The sequence below is a fragment of the Myotis nattereri genome (genome assembly GCF_964212035.1).
Source record: "Myotis nattereri genome assembly, chromosome: 19".
In the NCBI taxonomy this organism is placed as follows: Eukaryota; Metazoa; Chordata; class Mammalia; order Chiroptera; family Vespertilionidae; genus Myotis; species Myotis nattereri.
Window position 1 is genome coordinate 12,524,871 of NC_138095.1, and position 20,242 is coordinate 12,545,112.

The 20,242-nt window shown below is 56.1% G+C and overlaps 1 protein-coding gene across 1 annotated transcript; it reads left to right on the plus strand.

The window, feature by feature from the left end:
* Positions 1–6,159: 6,159 nt before the first annotated feature.
* Positions 6,160–19,061, plus strand: KMT5A (lysine methyltransferase 5A; the record flags this gene model as incomplete). The annotated part of the gene is made up of 7 exons (XM_081113572.1): positions 6,160–6,279; positions 7,364–7,520; positions 10,348–10,567; positions 11,025–11,112; positions 15,090–15,149; positions 16,262–16,452; positions 17,162–19,061. 7 exons carry the CDS (start codon positions 6,160–6,162, stop codon positions 17,370–17,372), a joined length of 1,047 nt encoding a protein of 348 aa, XP_080969698.1. The 3' UTR covers positions 17,373–19,061.
* Between the last annotated feature and the right edge of the window lie 1,181 nt (positions 19,062–20,242).

Genomic DNA, 20,242 nt, shown 5'->3' on the forward strand with positions numbered 1-20,242 from the left:
GATGTTTCTCTCTCATCGATGTTTCTAACTCTCTCTCTCCCTTCCTCTCTGTGAAAAATCAATAAAATATATTTTAAAAAATCAATAAAATATATTTTAAAAAATCAATAAAATATATTTTAAAAAAAGAAATGTTGAATTTATAAACTTTAGAGAAAGTAAAAACCTCTGTATATTTGTGGAAGCTGGAAGAAACCTTGGAAACCACTCTTTGCCCAACTCCAAAACCATTTGACAGCTTGAGGAATTGAGGGCCAAAGAGCTGAAATGACATGCCAATGCCATACAGCAAATTAGCAACTCCTTTCCCCAGTGCTTTTGTATACCTCACTTGATTTTGCTTTCCCACTTTCCTGGTGCACTGGCAGAATCCTTGGGCAATGATGGGGTCTCTAAAAATCTTCTTGGGACCAAAGGGAGGCTGGATGAGTGAGTGGCTATATTTGCCTACATCCCCAGGAACAAGCTGTAACTGGGTACCTTCCCTTTCAAAGCAAAGAATACCCAGGGCACCCGAGCTTCTCTGCGACCACACCCACAGTGGCTCCCTTGGGTGGGACACTGTAGAGCTGTTTCCCTGGGATTAAGGTCATTATCTAGTGGACTCACAGTCCAAAGGTTGATCCAGGCCCTGCCATTAAACTGCTGGGTGACCATGGGCCAAGCAAGCTACCTGCTCCCTCTGGTCTGTGGAATGGGTGGGTATGGTGGGCTAGGATCGCTGAGGTTCTTAGTTTACCTACTGACCCAGTCGGTAGGAGCTATGCCAGCGGCTTTGACTACTGGAATAATAGACTGTTCCAATAAACCTTTCGAACCCAGGAATGAATGGATGAAACTGCTGGAGGTGGGCAAGGTATTGGAGATGCCAAACTGCTGGGAGTTAGGCGTCCCAGGTCATAAGGGGAGGTCGCGGGTCAAAGGTCCGGTTCCAGTCAAGTTGGAGGAAAAAAATGGTCCGCTCTGAGCTGGGTCCTCCAATCACGTGACCAAACCTCCCGAGGCGGAGCTTCAGCGCCGTGAGGGGGCGGAGTTTGGGACCTCCAACGGGAACGCGGATGCCCTTCCACCGCAGCCAATCAGCGCAGGGAGACGGTACAATTTAAACACCCCATCCTTCCACCTCCTCCTCGGAGACCCGTCCGGATAGCGATTATAGACAGTGCGGCCGCTCGCCCCGCCCCCAGTCAGGGAGGCGGGGAGAAGGGCGGGCTTTCCCTCCCGCGTTCGCCTATCACGGCGCGCGGCCAGGGGAGAGGCGGGCGGCGGCGCCAATCAGGGCAGCAGCCGGTGCTCCGTGCAGCAGTTGGCTACAGTTGTTGTAACTTTTTTCGAAAGCTGCGTTTCCCGGGAGATCCCAAGCGGTGACAGACCGGGACCATGGGTAGAGGTATGTGCCCAGACGGCCAGAGCCTGGGCGGCTGCGGTGGGAGGTCGCGCTGGAGGAGGGCCTGGGTGGCGGGAGCGGCGGCGGGGAGGCACCCTCCTGCGGGCTGCTCCCACGGGGCGCGGGGACGGGGTGAGGGGTGGGGGATGGGGGTGGGGGCTGGGAGGTGAGGGACGCTGCGGAACCTTCCTTGCCCCGCAACCTACCCCCTCCCGAAGCATCCAGAAGCCCCTCCAGCTCCCGTGCCTCGGTTTCCCCTCTCTCTAAGTGTTGGCACCAACTGACCTGCCTCTCCAGAGGCGAGGGATCCAGATGTCAAAGCTCTTTGGAAATTAAAGCGCAGGTCACCTCCAGGGAAGGGTTGTTATTCATGATAAAGACGGGTGAGGGCGAGGCTTTGCCCATTTCGGGGCTCTCTCTCGTTGGGAAAGGAGGTGACCCCGAGGGGAGGACGCGGATCGGTAACCCACATTGTGCAGAGCGCGTCGGAGTGGACCGCATGGCAGGTGCCTTCCTTCCCTCCGCACGCCCCGAGCCAGCTCTGCGCCGCCGGGACAGGGGGCAGGGGGCAGGGACCCGCTGGCCCACTTTGGGGTGAGACGGATCCCTGGACACCTTCCGGGGCGGCTCTTCGTCCCGCAGCTGGTCAGGACTCCTGCCCATCAGGGAGGCCACGGGAGGCGATGTCCCTGCCCGGAGTCCTTCGCGCACTTGGTTCGCTGTCAGGACAGGAAGACCCACGTTATGCGGCAAAGTGACCTGCTGGTCATTTCCAGCGGCTGTGTCTCCTTCATGCAAAAACTTGAGCGTGACGTTTGACTAGCATTATCATTTTTAAAAAGTAAGCTGAGGTTTTACATTTTTCTCAATATCCCAAGGCACTGCATTTTAAGTAGGAATTTGCCTTAAATGCAGCATGCTCCCAATAGCAATAATAATGAATAAAATAAGGATTCATTCGGCAAATATTTATTGGGCCCCTTTGTTTTGAGCTCCTGCACCCAATTGCATCATTTACTCTCCCAGCATCCCTCTAGGGTCTTTAGGGACAAGACTTACCCAGATTCTGATTTAAAAATGAGGCACGGTGAACTTCAAGTTAAAGAGCTTAATAACTCAATCCACAGAGGAAATTAAGATGAATATTTTTCTTCCGAAAAAAAGTGTTAAGCATCTAAAAGTATATTAATAGTATCTGACTAATATATCTGACAAATCTTAAAGGTATGCTTTCCTGAGTCATTTTACCATCACAGCAAAATAATGTAAACTACCTATTTCAACACTAGTGCATTAAAAAAAATATATAGTTTGCTTTAACTAATCTATGGGGGGAAGTGGGGCAAAACTAAGCACTTTGCCATTGAATTACTTAAATACTTAATAATTACCATTAAGGGCCAGGCACTTTATTATCTCAGTTAATCTTCACAAATTGTTATTTCCATTTTTAAAAAATATGTTTTTTAACATTAATGGTGCCCCTTACTGGGGCATGAGTCATGACTACGAATCTAACCCTGATTCATAGGTTGATGCCCAACCACTGAGCCACACCGACTGGACTGTTGTTTTTTTCAGAGGTGGAATCTGAAGTCCAAAGTCACTGTCTAGACTCTGGCCATGTTGCCTTCGCTGGTTCCACTGTACCTCTCCTACCATGGCAGGCTTACACGTCACCTTGTAGTTTATTGGTTAGTGATTCTCACTGTCCCACCTGACCCCCACATTAGTAGTTACTTATTTCGTAGGCTACATTTTCTTGCAAACTATTAAATTGGGCATTTGGTATTGTAAATATCAAGTTATTTACTCCTCCTTCAAATCAGGAGTCCGTTGTTGTTGTTTTTCTTCTAGAAAAGTGGTCTTTGTTTCAAACTTGCAGTTCACTTGGACAGGCTTGCTGGGTTCAGACACCAGGCAACTCCTCCCTGGTTTTGAAGTTTTGCAATCACGTGAATATTTTCCACCTTGAGTATGTTTGTCTGAGGATCAGTCCATTTCTACTGTCACTGTCAGATGGCCGCCTGGTTGGTCTTCCTCTTTTCACTTTTGCCATCTCCAGTTTATTAGCCCTCAACTGCTAGAATGGTCCCCAAGAACACAGGTTTTGATCATGGGACCTTCACTATTTCCCCTGCCCCCAACTTCCTCTTTGCTCTTAGGATCAAACCCTCAGTCCTCCCCATGGCCTCTAGGGCCCTACTAAACGCCCCTGTCCTCACTGTGCTCCATCGGCCTCCATGTTCACTGTTGTGTCCTTACCGCAGGGCCTGACACAAAATAGGTGCTCAATAAATGTTTGCGGAATGAATGCATTGCTATGTTAGTGTCTGAGTTCCGTATATATTCTTCATTGCAAAGTACCCTCCTATAGCAGAACCGGGTTCAGAAACCTTAGGCAAGTGAGGGTTCTCTTCCCTGAGCCTCAATTTCTACATCTGTAAAATGGGCATAGTACCTTCTCATAAACGGTTGGGAAGGTTCAATGTAATAATGCCTCATTATAGGGCCCAACTCCTAGTAAACAGTCAAGAAGGGTTAGCTCGGGTTAGCGCTTCGTATCACTGCTGTTGAATACTGTTTCTAGGAGAGCTAGGAGTCTCTGCTGAGGGGTGTATTTGTTATAAGTATTATGTTACAGTGTACGAGAGCTGCGGAACTGAGGAGCAGGGTGCTAGATTGTACTTTAATGTATCCCCCGCACCTGCCTAAAATAGACGACACTGTGGCCATGAGGATGTGTGTGGAGGGTGGGGCTTAAAATACTGTGTGAAGTGGGTAAGGTGGTCTGAGCAGCTGCTCTCAAACCATGCTTCCCGAGAGAGCTTGGCAACTGCAAACCTCTGCCCTGCCGAGGTGACGGGCACTACCTTAAGTGACTCCTCCACCTGGTGTCAGAGTGTCTGTCCCTTTGCAACCCTCTTTCACTCCCCGCATGGCCGCTTGGTGTCAAGTGGGCAGCGTTAGTGATAGGGAGAGAGGGGGCCGGATGGGATGGGGGAGGGGTTCCCCAGCCCTGCTCTGAAGGATGCTAAAGCCTGAACTGGTGTGAGAGGCTTTTCCTGAGCTGGGTCCTGCCATTTAATCCTATTCAGTCTTATTTCTCTCAAGGAGAGGCAGCTACTTAAAGTGACAGTTGGTTGTTGAACCTGTGGATGTTGGCAGGAAGGTGCCCTGGATGGGTTGTGGGATTCAAGGGTCTTGCTTTTCATCCAGGAGGACACTGGGGCCGAGACTGGGAGAGGGAGGTGACCATGGGCACAGAACACCCCGGGCCTGATGCCCTGAGAGAAACCCAATCCTTGCCCCCAGGTCATGACCCAAGTAGCCGGAGTGAGCTGCCCCCAGGTGTCTTGTTTACATCTGACTTTGCACAAACACAGGGACTCTTTGGCCTCGGGCCCTCAAACCCTGATGACTACAGTAGAGGGAGACAGGGCGGCGCTGAGCTCTGCGGAACCAGACACCACAGTTCCTGGAACCCCTTTCCTCATGGGGAGGGGGGTGGGGACAGGAGCCCCTGGTGACTTGCTCAGGGACCCCTTCTGCAACGCCATTTGCTCCTCCCAGCTGTAAGTGCCTCCTCTGTAACCCCGAGGGGTCCTGGCTGGGAGTGTGGCCTCGGGGGGTCAGCTGCCTGGGAATCCATGTCTAGTTCTGAGAACTTGGGCAGCCTCCTCAGTTTCCCATCTGTGAAGAAGAGATAATAGTATCTGCCTTCCTGGCGTTGGTGAGGTTTGAATGAGACAGTGTCTATGCAAGAAAAGCACCCAGCAAACTTCCCGTTCCAATCCTGGCTCTCCCCCTCTCGCCCGGGTTCCCTCCGTCCAGTCCTGCGGCCCTGGGCAAGCCCCTCGCCTCCCTGAGCCTCAGTGTCTTCACCTCAAACGGGTTTGCCCCGGGACCCGCGCCCCGGGCGCGCGAGAAGGATTACTTGCCCCTTTAAGCGCGTCGTGAGCCCGGGCGCGGGCACCGCTGCCGATCGCGCCTGGCACGGACCGGTCTCCCAAAATATCCGGGGGCCAGCGAGCGCGGGAGCCGGGCGGAGGGCCGGGCTGTCATCGCCGGGCCCCCACCCGGCCCTCGGCGAGTGGCTGAGGACGCGCGCGAGGGGGCGCGCCCGAGCCGGGATTCGCCGCGGCCGCGCGGCCGGCCCTGCCTCCCTCCCTGCGGAGGAGCCTCGCGGCGCCGCCCCTGCCAGCCCCTCCCCGCGCCGGGAGCCGGACGGTGGGCGGCGGCGAGCGGGCGGGCCGCGGAGGAAGCGCCGCCAGCGCCTCCCTCCCTGCGTCCTCGGTCCCGGGCCGAGGGCGCGCGGGTGCCGGGCCCTGCCTCGCAGGCCATGGGGGAAGGGGGCGCCGTGGGGCGCCGCCGGCCCTTCCCCGGGGCGCCGCGGCGGCGCTGGTGGCGGCGGCAGCAGCAGCAGCAGCGGCAGCGGCAGCGGTGGTGGCCGGGCCGCGGCGGCGGCGAGGGCGCGGGGCGCGCCGCCATGGGCCTGGCGGGGCTGCAGGTGGGTGTGTCGGGCCCGGCCGCGCGGGGGGCGGGCGGCGCGCGGGGCCCGGCGGGAGGGCGACCCGGGCCCCGGCCAGGCTCGGCCGGCCGGCCCCTGCCTCCCGGCGGTGCGGGCGGCCCATCGCCGCCGGGCCCTCGGAACATGGCTGCGGCGGGAGGCGCCGTCGCGGCGCCCGGCCCGGCGGCCCCGCTCCCCGCCCCGCCGCGCCCTGAGCGCCCCCTCCCCCGCTTCCCCCGGGTCCCCCTCTCCAGGCAGGAAGATGTCCAAGCCCCGCGCGGTGGAGGCGGCGGCGGCGGCGGCGGCGGCGGCGGTGGCAGCGACGGCCCCGGGCCCGGACATGGTGGAGCGGAGGGGCCCGGGGAGGCCCCGCGCCAACGGGGTAAGCAGGCACCCTCCCCGCACTCACTCCGCGCGCCCCGCCGGCCCCGCGCCGTGAGCACGTGGGCTCGCCCCACGGCCCCCGCCCGCCGCCCTGGGGCTGGGATGCGGGCGGGACGCCAGGCCGGGCAGCTTCCTTCTCTGTTGCCTGCCTGGGAGTGGCGTCCACACCCGCTCCGCCATGACCCTGGCAGTATCCGACCTCGGAAAAGTTTGTGTCTTTATGGCACTTCCACCCCGAGACCCAGCTCCCCCGGAGGTGGCAGCCTCCCCAGGGGCGCGGGGCCTCCCGGGGCCTCGCGGAGTCGGTGTTTCCTGGCTCACCGGCCGGGCGGAAGGGCCCTCGCAGGGTTCCTGGGGAAGCTCCTCCTGTCTGCTTACTCACCAGAGGCCCCTCGCCCAGAAACACCAGCAGGGCCCTGGGCCGCCCTGCCAGCCTGCCCACCCGATGCCATTTGCAATGGAGGGACCGCCCTGAATGTGCTGGCAGTGGGCCCTGCTTTTATTAGCTCTCCACCCCCACCCACCCAGATACCCCGGAGAATCCTCCCACCTGCAGGCGGCCCCAGGTCCTGGGAGGCTGCTGGGCGGCTTTCATTTGAGAGGAGCCAGGCTTGGGCACCCACCAGGCTCGGACAGTAGTGACAAGTCCTACCAGCTGACCTTGGGGCCGGAAGTGGTTAATCAGGTTCCCTGAAGCCTGCAGCTCCTGCCAGAGTTAAGCCCCGACCCCCTCCCCGCAGGCCTTTCAGAGTCCCCGTTGGTTTCCTCCAGGCCATTCCCACCCCAACTTCCCTGCTGCTGGTAGGTGGACTGCTGCTTACGTAGACCTGTGTGCCCAGCTGGCTCTCCGGCTGGCCAGGTGTCCCCTTAGAGACCAGAGTTAGAGACCATATGTGGCCAACTCGACCTGGGGGATCCGCACCCTTCCGCTGCTCTCCCGGGGCTGGCACCCCGGGCAGCACTGCTTTGGAGAGATGATGTTGTTGGGTTCTTTGTCTTTTGCGGTCTGCTCGTTCCTTCTCCGCTAAATGCTGTGGGGTCTTCTTCTTCCAGCCTCTCAGAATACGCATTTGTCGTTCTAGGAGAATGTGTTTACCGGGCAGTCCAAGATCTACACCTACATGAGCCCGAACAAATGCTCTGGAATGCGTTCCCCCCTTCAGGAAGAGAACTCAGTTGCACTTCACGAAGTCAAATGCCAGGGGAAGCCATTAGCCGGAATCTACAGGAAGCGGGAAGGTAAGCCTGGGGAACGGCCCTGCTCTGACCACAGCGGCCTGGGCCACAGAAGCCTCTCTCCTCCGTAATTATGCATCTATATTAGGTTTTTATCCAGCCTTTTCATACCCAAGTGGGAAAGGAGCCACATTCTGTCTTGCTGCTAAGAAACGTAGACACGGGGAACCGGAGGCCCATCCCAGGGCGTGTGCCCTGTCGGCCTAACAGGTTCTACTGCTTTCACAAGAGTTGGCGCGTCCTTTGGGCTTGATTATCTTGCTGGATTGCAAAAATAATGCCCCTGATTTGCAAGGGAAGAGGCTCACAGGTGCCAAATGTGCAGAAATTATGAGTCTGGCTTGTTCAGAGCAGCCGCTTGCAGGCCTCACTGTTGTGTGAGCACCAGGCCCTGACTTCCTTCCCTTTCATGAGCTGGCCTTGACCTCATTTCTAAAGTTTCTTTCCACTCAAGCGTTCAGAGCTCCTCTCGCGCACAGCCTAGTCTGCAGTGAGTGTAAATACTGAACGAGAAAGGTATACGGTCAGTGAAAATTCTGTCTGGACCCGCAAAACAAGCCGAAATCCTGCTCTAATCCAAATAGCCGCTTTCCACGTGGCATCAGGGAGTGTGAGAATGTCCCAGTTCACCATGCTCCCTTCTAGTAACAGTCGCCTTAAAACAGCAGAACTCTGACCACCAGCAGCTCCATGTTAACAGAAAGTACCACAAGTGGTGCGTTAGCCCAGCCTCTGGTGCCAGAGCTGAGAACCAGGGGCAGGAGCCAGCCCATCTTTTTTTTTTTTTAAAAATATATTTTTGTTGATTTCAGAGAAGAAGGGAGAGGGAAAGAGAGATAGAAACATCAATGATGAGAAAGAACCATTGACCGGCTGCCTCCTGCACGCCCCCCACTGGGGGGTCGGGCCCACAACTAGGGCATGTGACCCTTGGCTGGAATCGAACCTGGTACCTTTTAGCCCACAGGCCGACGCTCTATCCACTGAGCCAAGCCAGCTAGGGCGCCAGCCCGGTCTTGATCCATCCCAGTGCACAGGGCCAGGCTATTTCATTGCTCTTCAAATGACCTGGGTTCTAACCCTCACCTGCCACTTAAATGGAGGAGGATTGGGCAGATGGCTCCTCTTTTCTGAGCCTCGGTTCTCCCATCTGTGAAGTGGGAGTGTGGCTACTCTGAAGATCAGTTAAAGCATGGATGCCAAAGGGCCTTGTGAAATGCTCCCTCCGACAGCCCTTCCTCTGCGGGATCTCAGTGTCCCAGCCTGCTCCTCCCTGGATAGCCAGCACTTAGGGTAGCAGTGGCCACGTAGGGGTGGGCGGAGGGGCTCTGTCTACATGCGGTCAGCCTGTCTCATGTCCCTTCTGGAATGGGGCACGAGTACATGGTTCTCAGTAGTGACACGCACACAAGCAAGCTTGTTTGGCTCACAGTATCACTAAATGGCAACGAACAGAATTTGGGGCCAGATATACTTAGGAGGAGACCCCCAAGGCCAGGCTCTTAATTCTTGATTTTCAGCCTTTTTTCTGCCTTGATGTGACAGCTGGCGTTCATGGGCTCCCTGCACTCCTGGCCTCATCTTCTCTGGTTCCACGCAGAAAGGCCGATAAGGGAGCGAGCGCGGCCTGGAGGGGTTTCGATGTGTATATTTTTTCATCACCCCCAAAGAAACCCAGTATTAGTAGTCACACCCCATTCCTCCCTCCTCTAGCCCCAGGCAACTGCCAGTCGACTTCCTGTCTCTGGATTTGCTTGTTCTGGACGCTGCCTGTAAATGGACTCATATAATACGGAGCCTTTTGTGCCTGGCCTCTTTGCCTCCGCATTTTTAAGATTCATCCACGTTGTCGAGTGGATCAGTACTTTATTCATTTATGTGACTAAGTAATATTCCCTCACGTGGCTCGACCACATTTTATTTACCATCCACCAATTGATGGAATTGTGGGTTGTTTCCATTGTTGGCTATTATGAATAAGCTGCCATAAACATTCATATACAGGTTTTTATGTAGAAATGTTTTTAATTCTCTTCATAGATGCCTAGGAGTGGAGTTGCTGGGTCAGATGGTAACGCCACGTTTAACCTTTTAAAGAACTGCCATGCTCTTATGCACCATTTTACATTCCTGCCACCCACGTATTATTTACTTTAAAAGAAGTTATTTATTTTATTGTTGAGAGTATTACAGATGTCCCCCTTTATTTTTTAAATATTTCCACTTATTTATTTACTTTTTTATATATTTTTATTGATTTCAGAGAGGAAGGGAGAGGGAGAGAGAGATAGAAACATCAATGATGAGAGAATCATTGATCGGCTGCCTCCTGCATGCCCCACACTGGGGATCGAGCCCACAACCCGGGCATGTGCCTGACCAGAATCTAACTGTGACTTCCTGGTTCATACGTCGATGCTCAACCTCTGAGCCATGCTGGCCGGTATAACTTACTAATTTTAGAGAGAGGAGGGGAGAGAGAGAAATATCTACTTGTTCTTTCACTTATTTATGCATTCATTGGTTGATTCTTGTGTGTGTTCTGATTGGTAGTCAAACCTGCACCCTTTACATATCAGGACAACACTCTAACCAACTGAGCCACCCAGCCAGGGCAGTCAATTATAGCTCAATAAAGCTGAGAAAAGTACAGAAGACCAAAAGCTCTGCCCAGTGTTTCTGTCAAACAGTAAAGCCATTCATGGACACCGGGCTTAACAGGCAAGGGCACACACCCATGACCCCCGCTTTCTCAAAGCCTGTCTTAGACTGCAGCTGAAGGTCTAACGGGTGTCTAGAATAAACCTCTCTCTCTCCCCTCTGCCTGCAGAGAAAAGAAACACTGGGAACGCAATACGAAGCACCATGAAGTCCGAGGAACTAAAGATCAAAGACGCCAGGAGAGGTCCCCTGGCACCTTTTCCAAACCAAAAATCCGAAGTAGCAGAACCTCCAAAAACTCCGACCTCGTCTTGTGATTCCTCCGGTGCAGCCATCGCCAAGCAAGCCCTGAAGAAGCCCGTCAAGGGCAAGCAGGCGCCTCGGAAAAAGTAAGCACCTTCCAGAGCGACTCCCCGCCCCGCGGTGCGCGGCAATTTGGTTTTCTGGCCTTGGGGATGGCCTCGGGGAGCTGGTTACGGGTGAGCAGGCCTCCCTCCCGGCTTCACTCACACTGAGGCTCACATCAGCCTCTCTCACGCTGAGGCCACACCCCTTGAGTCACCCCCCAGGGACCCCATCCTTTTGCCAGCATCTGGGTCTGCCATATGTCCAGAGCTCAGGGGCCCTCCCCTCCCCCACGTGGCGCCCCCCCTCACCCCTCCAACCCCCCGCAGAGAACAGCCTGCTTCTGATACTCTCTGAGGCCCCCTCGGGCAGGTGAGCCTATAACCACAGGCTGCGGTGCACACAGGTGTTTAAGCGACCTGGTTTCCAGGGAGCTGCCCCTCAGGAGTTGTGTGCCCCCCTGGGTGCCAGCTTGGTTTTCTCTTCACCCCTTCCCCCCAGAGCTCAAGGAAAAACGCAACAGAATCGCAAACTCACAGATTTCTACCCTGTGCGGAGGAGCTCCAGGAAGAGCAAAGCCGAGCTGCAGGTAGAGTCCCGTGGTTTTAATTCCAGCTCTTGGGTGGTGGTGGGGGGGGGGGGGGGAGGGCAGGGCTGCCCAGTGGGCAGTCCTCAGCATGTGGACCCGAGCTTTCTGTGCGTCTCCTGGGGCAAGTCTCTGCCTCTGGCCTCGGTATCCTCCAGCATCTCTTTGCCTAGTGGATCATCCTAACGCTCGGTCACCATAGGGCTCGGTTAAGATGCCTCTGGGAAGGGGCCTCGGAGCCTGTGGCACGTAGGCAGGGAAAGTCGGGCGTGACCCTGATGGCAGCTTTTCCAGGGCTTGCTGGCAGGGCCATTGGAGCCTGGCACCCTGGGGGAGGCCGTGCACGCATTCGGAGGCTGGTCTGTCTGCTTCCCAGAAGGTCCCATGTCGTGTCTCGAGGTGGTCAACAGCGATGGCTTGGGAGCCACTTACTGGGTGTATCACCTCCGGCCAGGACCTTAACCACTCTGTGCCTCGGCTGCCCTGTCTGTAAAATGGGGTAATGGAGCATCTTAGGGGGTAGCTGGGAGGATTAATCACCTTAACACACACAGAACAGTTAGAACCAGGCCTGGCACACAGTAGGTGCTGTGCTTCCCCGGCCTTGTCCCTTCCCAAGGCTCCTCTCTGCTCTTTGCCACCCAGCCATGGTCCCTAAGCCCCTGTGAAAACCGGCAGGATGGCCAGCTGGGCTGGGGCCTCCGCCCGCTGAGTTGGCAGATGCTGAGCTGTGCGGCCGTCTAGTGGGTCAATATTTGATGCAGTGGGTGTGGTTACTGCCTTTCTGAGAAGGAAAGCCGGGCGTGCTCTGGCCCTGCAGCCCACTGGCTGCTTCCCTCACCCTCCACTCAGGGGCCCCTGAGCTGAGGAAAACTGGGACCGGCAGCCCCCCTGCTCTCTCACCCCAAAGCAGCGGGAGGGCAGAGGGCCTGTGCTAAGGATTGCCACCCCACTGAGTGGTGGGGGGCCCCCCGGCTGCCATAGCCCCTCCAGCATTTTTCATGTTCAGTCTCTAGGTACAGAGAAGGTCATTAGTATTTTTGCTCTCTCTCTCTTTTTTTCTTTGAATTGATGAGGCTTCATTTAAAAGAAAAACAAAATAAGGGGTCCGTTTTCCCCTCCGGAGAGAAGCTTTGGCTTGATTTCCCGAGAAAGGCAGTGTCTTTCTGCCAAGAAGGGGCTGTTGTAAGATGTTCGCCTGCAGTGAGAGGCCGTGCTGGGTCACTGTGAAAGACAGCATTGCAGAGGGCAAGGCGGTGCCAGGCCCAGCACGCAGACGCCTCCCCGCCTCCCCGTGCGGTCGGAGCTGCAGTGTGCCCACATAGGGAGGCCCGGGCTGCAGGGTGGGGCAGCCACGTGGGCCTTAATAAAAACGGGGGCTTGTCTATCCGGGGGGGTGAAGGCTGCAGTGGGCCGGGCTGTGATGCCTGTCTGCTGAGCCGGGCACCAGGCGTGCGGAGGGGAATGGACGCTGGCTTCCCCAGAGCTGGGCTCGCAGCAGGTAGATCGGCTCAGCCACCGGACCGAGAGCCACGCGGTGTCCCTCATGTTCGCATTGGCGCTGCCGAGCCAACACCAAGGCCAGGTGGTAGCTGGCCGGGCGGTGGGCCAGGGTGGTGTCTGGCCCTGCCTGCCCTTCCGGGCAGCAGAAGCCGGGGCCCAGGTGGGTGAGCCATAGGAGAGGGGTGTGGGGAGCCAGGGGTGAAACAGACTAACAGCCTGGCAGCCACGTCATTGAGTCTGAAGACAGCGTGGGCAGGGCCGGTCCAGGGTCCAGGCAGGAGGGTGGGAACTGGGCCTCGAGACATGCTCCGAACCGCTCATGGCTTCGCTGTGGCTGGTTGGCTTGGCTGTGGGTGGGGTGACGGCCAGCACTGGGGCAGGGACTGCGCTGGTTGGCAGTGCCCTGGCTTCATGCCCAGCCCAGCCCTGGGCCTGCTGTGCACACGCAGCTTGCTGACTCCAGTTCAGGGATGGCTCCTCCTATTCAGTCTGCCTGGGACCCCTGTGGGCCCAGGAAGCCTCGACCTGGTGGTTTGTGTGCCCCAAACCGTGCAGCCTCCAGAATGAAACTCAGTCTCCTTGGTTCTGCCTTCAGGGCATCGAGCTGGTGCCAGTTTTCCTCGGCTGGTGCCATGTTCCCCCACGGCAGGAAAATCCCCAGTCACCTGCCCATGTTCCTGCAAATACTCCCACTGACTCAGCCCGCTGTACCTCTCCTCCCTGCTGCATGCTTACTAACTAATGATTCCGCGTGGTGTGTGTGTGCGCGCGCGCGCGTGTGTGTTGTTGCTTTGAGGGCTTACTAATGTGCCAGGCACTGTTCTGGGCCAGGAGATCCCACAGTTAACCAGCCCAGTACTCACGGAGCTTAGGAAAACATAACCAAAAAGCAGGATGACTTTGGCCAGCACATGTACATGAATAAACTAAGTAGTTTGATAGTGCAGCCAGGCCAAGGCTCCGTTGGCCACAGTGGTCGGGAATTTCTCCGAGGAGGTGCCTTGTGAGCGGATCCTGGGAGGAAGGGAGGAAGCCAGCCAGGTAAATGGACCGGGAAGAGGGTACTCCAGGCGGGGGGATCAGCAAGTGCAAAGGTCCTGAGGCAGGAACAAGCCTGAGCTTCTGAGCCATGGCCAGAGTGTGGAGCCGGGCGAGGACGGCCCGTGGGCTCGAGAGGCCGGGACCTGCAGAACCTCACGGGCCATCGGAAAAATGGGTTCTATCCCGGTAGTCGTGGGAAGCTACTGAAAGGCTTTTGTTTCTTTGTTTGGGGATGATTTGAGGTTTACAGAGTGACAAAGATAGGACGGAGGGCTTCCATAGACCCCTTCCTCACCCCCCCTCCCCCATACATTTGTCACACCAGGGACATCGATGTGGGTGCCTTACTACAGGGGTGGCTAAGAGCAGTCTACGGTTATTCATTACCTATTGTGTAATTTTCCACACGAACAACTGTATTGTACTGGGTACACTACTATTTAAAACTTTTCCTGAAGGCTTTAAGCTTTAAGGTGTCCCAGTTAACATTTCTAACACCCCCCTGTGGATGCCCCGTGGAGAGGGGCAGGGGCCGGGGCAGAAGCAGGAGACCAGGGAGGCCAGCAAGGCGGCTGCAGAGGGGCCTGGGTGAGCGCCATGTGGCTTGACCGCCAGGCAGCAGTGGAAATGGAGAAGAGCTGGGTCCCGGGCTGTCCTGGGTGCGCACGTGGGGTGGGGGGGGGCTTCTGAGCTCCCAGAAATCCCTCCTAAGGTGCAGACACCTGGTCTTGCTTACCATGGTGTCTCCAGCACACAACAGACGATCAGTAAATCCGTGTGGACTGAGTGACCAGGAAGGTCCCGGGTGGGCTGCAGGCGGTTCCGCTGGGAGGGGCTGGGCTCCGCTGCAGGTGGCTGCTCCACTGCCGGCACAGCTTCAGTGGGTGCTGTCCCGTGTGGTGGGCTGGGGCTGCTGGTCTGGCTCTGACAGGTCCCTGCAGCGTCTTGCGCACGGACAGACAGTGGGGACCAGGAGGGGGCGGCCCTGGGGACAGGTGAGCCCGAGCACACCCTCTCCTCTCCAGCTCCTCCGTTCAGGGCGTTGACTTTGGGGTGCAAGGCCTTTCTCACCCACGCCCCGTCTGATAGGCACAGCCTCCCGTCAGCCCCAGCTGACTTTGTATCAAGTCAGAGTCCTGATTTTGGATGTCGGCGATCTAAATATTTTTCAAAACACTGCATGGCTCAAACAGAACACAGCCACACCCCGATTCTGCCTTGGGCCTCTTCTGTGTCCCTCCTGGTCCAGTGGAGCCCCAGGTGGCAAACTGTCCACACCAGATGGGCAGTGAGGAAAGGATGGGGGTGCTGGGGGGCTTGGGCAGCCCCGGGGACCGATGTCATGGAGGCCGACTGTGGGTGACCTTGTGCTGTGGCCCCGCTGGGTCCAGAGTGGCCTGGGAGGAAGGCTGACGCGCCCCGTGTTTTCTTCCCAGTTTGAAGAAAGGAGAAGGCTAGACGAATTGATCGAAAGTGGAAAGGAAGAAGGCATGAAGGTAAGGGGGCGGGCTGTGGGCAAGGTCAGAGTGGCGCCTCCCTGCTTCAGTCCTTTCGTGGTTACTGGCTGGTGGCACTGTTCGTTGGTCAGGGGCCAAATGCCAGAACTGTTGTCAAGGGTGCAACTCATGCGGAAACAGAGCGGACTCTGTGAAATGTTAGCCCAGGGAAACGTTTTTAAAATTATGGTGAAACACGTATAACATAAACTTTAGGATTGTAGCCATTTCAAAGTGCACCATTAAGCGGCATTGAGTGCACTCACAGTGTTGTGCACTGATCACCCCTGTCCACTTCAGAACCTTTTTATCTTCTCAAACGGAACCGGAAACCCCGTCCCCGTTAGCAGGTGCGCCCCAGTCCCTGGCACCCACCAGTCGGCTTTCTGTCTCTGGACCTGCCTGTGCCTGATGGTCCTACAGACGGGATCATAGAATAGGGAGCTGCTGTGTCTGGCTTCCTCCATTTAGCACCATGTCTGGGGAAACTTTTAAAAAGAGAAACGAATACATTTTTCCTTAACTTTGTTTTCCTGGGAAGTGGCAATGCCCAAGAAACTTGCTTTTCTCCTGGTAAATTTCAGACACATTTGGGTGGATGAGAGGAGAGGAACTCTGGTAGCCAGACGGGTCTGGGCTGGGATTCAGGGGCAGAAAGCTGCAGTCTCCACCCACCATCTAGGGAGATCTGGACTGAAGTCGGGGCCCTGAAGGAGAGACTCAGAATCCTGGGTCCTCCTGCTCCCCGAAGAGGCCAGCTGCGTGGACTGGAGTCCGTGCTACACCACTTCCTAGCCACATGGCCTCGGACGTGGGTCTGCCCCCTCTGAGCCTGTTTTCTCACCCGCAAAATGGGGCAGCGCCCACCTGGCCGATTTCTCAGGAGACAGGTGACACGGCTTTGCAAATGGGCACAAGGGAACCTTCTGGGTGATGGGTCGTGCTGATAGTTGCACCCCGGTGTACATTTTAATATACATTGAACTGAACTCCGAGGCATACCTCAAGAAAGCTGTTCCAATGAAGGTACAACCCCCAGGCCTCCTGAGCCGGCCTCGCACCGTGGCACCTCGGGCTGTTACGAACTAACCCTCTCTGTCATCACCCAACAGATTGACCTCATCGATGGCAAAGGCAGGGGCGTGATCGCCACCAAGCAGTTCTCCCGGGGCGATTTCGTGGTGGAATACCACGGGGACCTCATCGAGATCACCGACGCCAAGAAGCGGGAGGCTCTGTATGCGCAGGACCCCTCCACCGGCTGCTACATGTACTATTTCCAGTATTTGAGCAAAACCTACTGGTAAGTCCACGAGTGCTGCGCGTGGCAGAGAGGCCGGGCTGCGCGGCCAAGGCCAGGAACACCTGGTTCTGTGGCTCTGGCTTCCTGCTGAGTTCTTGCTGCCTTTTCTCAAAGCTCTGAAGCCGCTCTCCCCGCCCCCTTCCCATCTTCCAACTCTGGGTGCAGACGTGGACTGGTCACGTGAACGCTGCTCCGAGGCTCACCTGCCTCCTCCTCCCAGGGCATTTGGCCAGGGCAGCTCTGGAAGTTGCTGGCTGCCCCGCTCTCCAGACGGCCCGTGTAGTGGATTGCTTTTTGTTGTGGGTTGTTTCTTAATAGACTGTTTAGAGCAGGTTTAGGGACCAGCGGAACTGAGTGGAAGGTTCAGAGAGTCCCCCCCCCCACGCACACGCACACGCACACGCACGGCCTCCGTCATTCCCAGCACCACTGACTTGTTTTCATTTCTTGATTGTGCCGAGCTCTACAGTTGCCTCCCGAGCCTCCACAAAGAGCCCTTTGCGTTCCTGTCTCCGCCCACCCGCTGCCTGGGACACCCCACCCGGTGCCTCTCTAGGCGCTTAAGATTTTTTTTTAGTTAAATTGTTTTCCCAAAAGGCATGGCCATAAATTGACATCCTACCAGAGTTGAGAGCACGTGTGACTCTGGCTGCGTTCAAAAGCCTCTTTATCAACCTAATCATCCTCTGTTGCCCTCCCTCCCCGCCAGCGTGGATGCAACTAGGGAGACGAATCGCCTGGGAAGACTGATCAATCACAGTAAATGTGGGAACTGCCAAACCAAACTGCACGACATCGACGGCGTGCCTCACCTCATCCTCATCGCCTCCCGCGACATCGAGGCGGGGGAGGAGCTCCTGTACGACTACGGGGACCGCAGCAGGGCCTCCATCGAGGCCTACCCCTGGCTGAAGCATTAACCGCCCGCCTCCCCCTCCAGTGGACAAAGTGCCCTCAAAGGGAATTGATTTTTTTTTTTTTTTTACACACACTTAATATTAGCAGATTACTTCAGATGTTTTTAAAAAGTATATTAAGATGCCTTTTCACTGTAGTATTTAAATATCTGTTACAGGTTTCCACAGTGGACTTGAACAGATGGCCTTATATTACCAAAACTTTTATATTCTAGTTGTTTTTGTACCTTTTTTGCATACAAGCCGAACGTTTGTGCTTCCCGCGCTCGCTGCATGCAGCCAGGCTCCGCACAGGTTTCAGAGGAGAGAGTCTTCGAACACGAACCAGGAAGCGGGGGCTGCGGAGCCCGGACTCTTCCCCGCACCCCGACGTCCGAGCGCGCACCCCGATGTACGAGCAGCACGGGGCGGCCAAGGAGACGCCTGCTGCCTCCCGACGGCCCCCACGGGATGCTCCCAAGCTCTTGTTTTCCTGCCGTCTGGACAGGCGCACACGGAAGTGTATGAATCTTTTTTAAAGGGTTTCGCAGTAAGTTCGTCTTCCCCTCTGCTTTCTTGAAAGCTTGCTGACCCGGTGCCCGTGGGCAGGGGCCGGGCCGAGGTTTACTCCCACGGGTGGCCACGTGTGCGGCCAGCGTCAGGGTGGGGAGTCAGCAGACGCGGGCAGGGAAAAGCATTGCTCAGCCAGCCCGCCAGGGCAGCGCCTCCCGAAACTGGGGTAATTCTTTATAGAAATGTGAACACTGAATTTATTTTAAAAAAAATAATAAAAATCAAAAAAACATAAAAGGCAAAAAAAAAGAAAGAGAGAAAAACCACAGAAAACAACTTACATGTACATAGGTCATAAAGTGAGTGGAGTGGCTGCGTTTTTTTCTTCTTTTTTTTTTTTCTTTTACTTTGGGTTTGGTTTTTTTGTTTGATTTTTTATAGAAGAGATTTGAGATGGTACTCTATTCTAATAAAAAATAAAGTTTTGTAGTGGGACCAGAAATTACTTATCCAATCCTCCCCCACCAAATAGCCACCCTCACCCCCACCCTGACCCGATTCTGCTGGGTTGAAAGGTCCAGACCTGCTGTCATGCTGTTTGTCAGACCACCCGATGTTCTTCCTGCGACTCGCAGACCGCGCAGCCGTGAACCAAGGGTGAGCCCGCGAGCCCTGGAGTGCAGGCCCCACCCCAAGGGGAGGGAGCAGGTGCAGCACCCAGGGATCAAGGCTAAGGGTACAGTTTTCACCTCGACTGTGATGATTGTGACGGCAGGAGGTGTAGGTAGCTGCCCCCCTCCCTCCCGAAGGGGGACTGATTCTCACTCTCTCCACCTGCGGTCCAGGGGGCCTGGCTCTGGAACCACCACCTGGGGTCTCCGGACCCCCTGGTCCCCGGTAAATGTGAATGGAGACAGGCGAGAGCCTGTCCTCAACCTTGGTGCCCCCCAGCTCCCACCCCGCGCACCCCAGCCTCACGACGGTGCTACCTAGGAAAGTCTTCCCCCCCGCCCCACACTTGCCTGGTCAGTGGTCAGCCAATTGGAGGAGGATCCGACGGAGCGTGTCAATGTGAAGTAAAATGTCTCGGTTGTACCTGTTTGTGGTTTAGCTTTGTATTTAAAAAACAAAAGGAAATAAACTTGAAAATTATTTGTCATCATAAAAATGAAACAAAAATTAAAATATTTATTGCCAGGCGAGGCCACCTGTGTGTCTGTTTCTTCCGAGTGCAGGTAGGAGCTGAGGGGTGGGTTTTCGGGCTTTTGTAGGAGGGTCACACCCCCCTCAGCCGTCAGTTTCAGTGCCGGTCCCCCTGCGGGACAGTCGCTTCATTTGTAGAAGGGGTCACGGAGCCTGAAGATAAGTTTGTGCATCTTGGGCCCTTACAGTGACGGCGCCTGGCACGCCGTGAGCACAAACTTGAGCCTGTGATTGTCACTCGTTTCTGAGATCCTGGGTTTGATGTCAGGGACCAGCCGCGCCTGCCTTGTGCTGCAAGTCCCTCCTGCCAGCCCTCCATGGGTTGTTGGTTCGAGTAGCGGAGTGGGACTGTGGGTAGTGTCCTTGGTTTACAAGCAGAACTCGGCTTCCAGCACCGCCTTGGCGAGGTGGTCAGCCGGTCCCCTTGGACAGACCCCGCACTCTCTTGGAAGCTTGTCTGAGTGGGAACCGCCTCTGCCTGCCTGCTCTGCAGGGTGTCCTGGGGGTCCACGCCATGGGTTGTTACAGCCTCGGCTTGGAGGTCAGCTGTGCAGTGGGGGCTTGGGGATGTCAGGCTTGTGGAGGATGGATCTCGGCTGGACTCCACACTCGGTCCCAGGAGCCGCCCCTCCCCCCTCTCCTCTGCTCTCGCTGTCCCTTGGTCTGGCCCAGGTGGTTCTGAAGTCAGGACTCAGATCTGTTTCCCAAGTTGGCCCTCACCCCAAGGTGCAGGGATTCCCCCCACCACTAAGAGGGGAGCACCCCGTCAGGGTGGCGGTGTCATACGGAGTTGGGGCCCCGACCTGAGAGTGCTGAGATGGCATTCTCCACCAGACTCGTAAACGTTGCTGACTTTTCTCAGGAAGCCAATGGGTTGAGGCCTGGGCTGGGAAGTCTGCACCTGGGCTCAAGCCCCTTTTCCACCACTTTAGGGCTGGGATCTTCGACAAATCCCTTAGCCCCGCAGTGCTGGGACCCTGGGGTACCATGGGAATAACTACCCAGCCCGCAGGGGTACTCAAACGGCACAGGCAAGGCCTGCCATGAATTGCGTTCATGATGAATGTTGTTGATTTTTGGAGAACTGGGCTTGCACAGCTCCATGGATAAGAACCAGGCCTTAGGCATTTACGTCCTGGGCAGCCGCCTCCTCGCTACATGACCTGTGGCCTACTTCA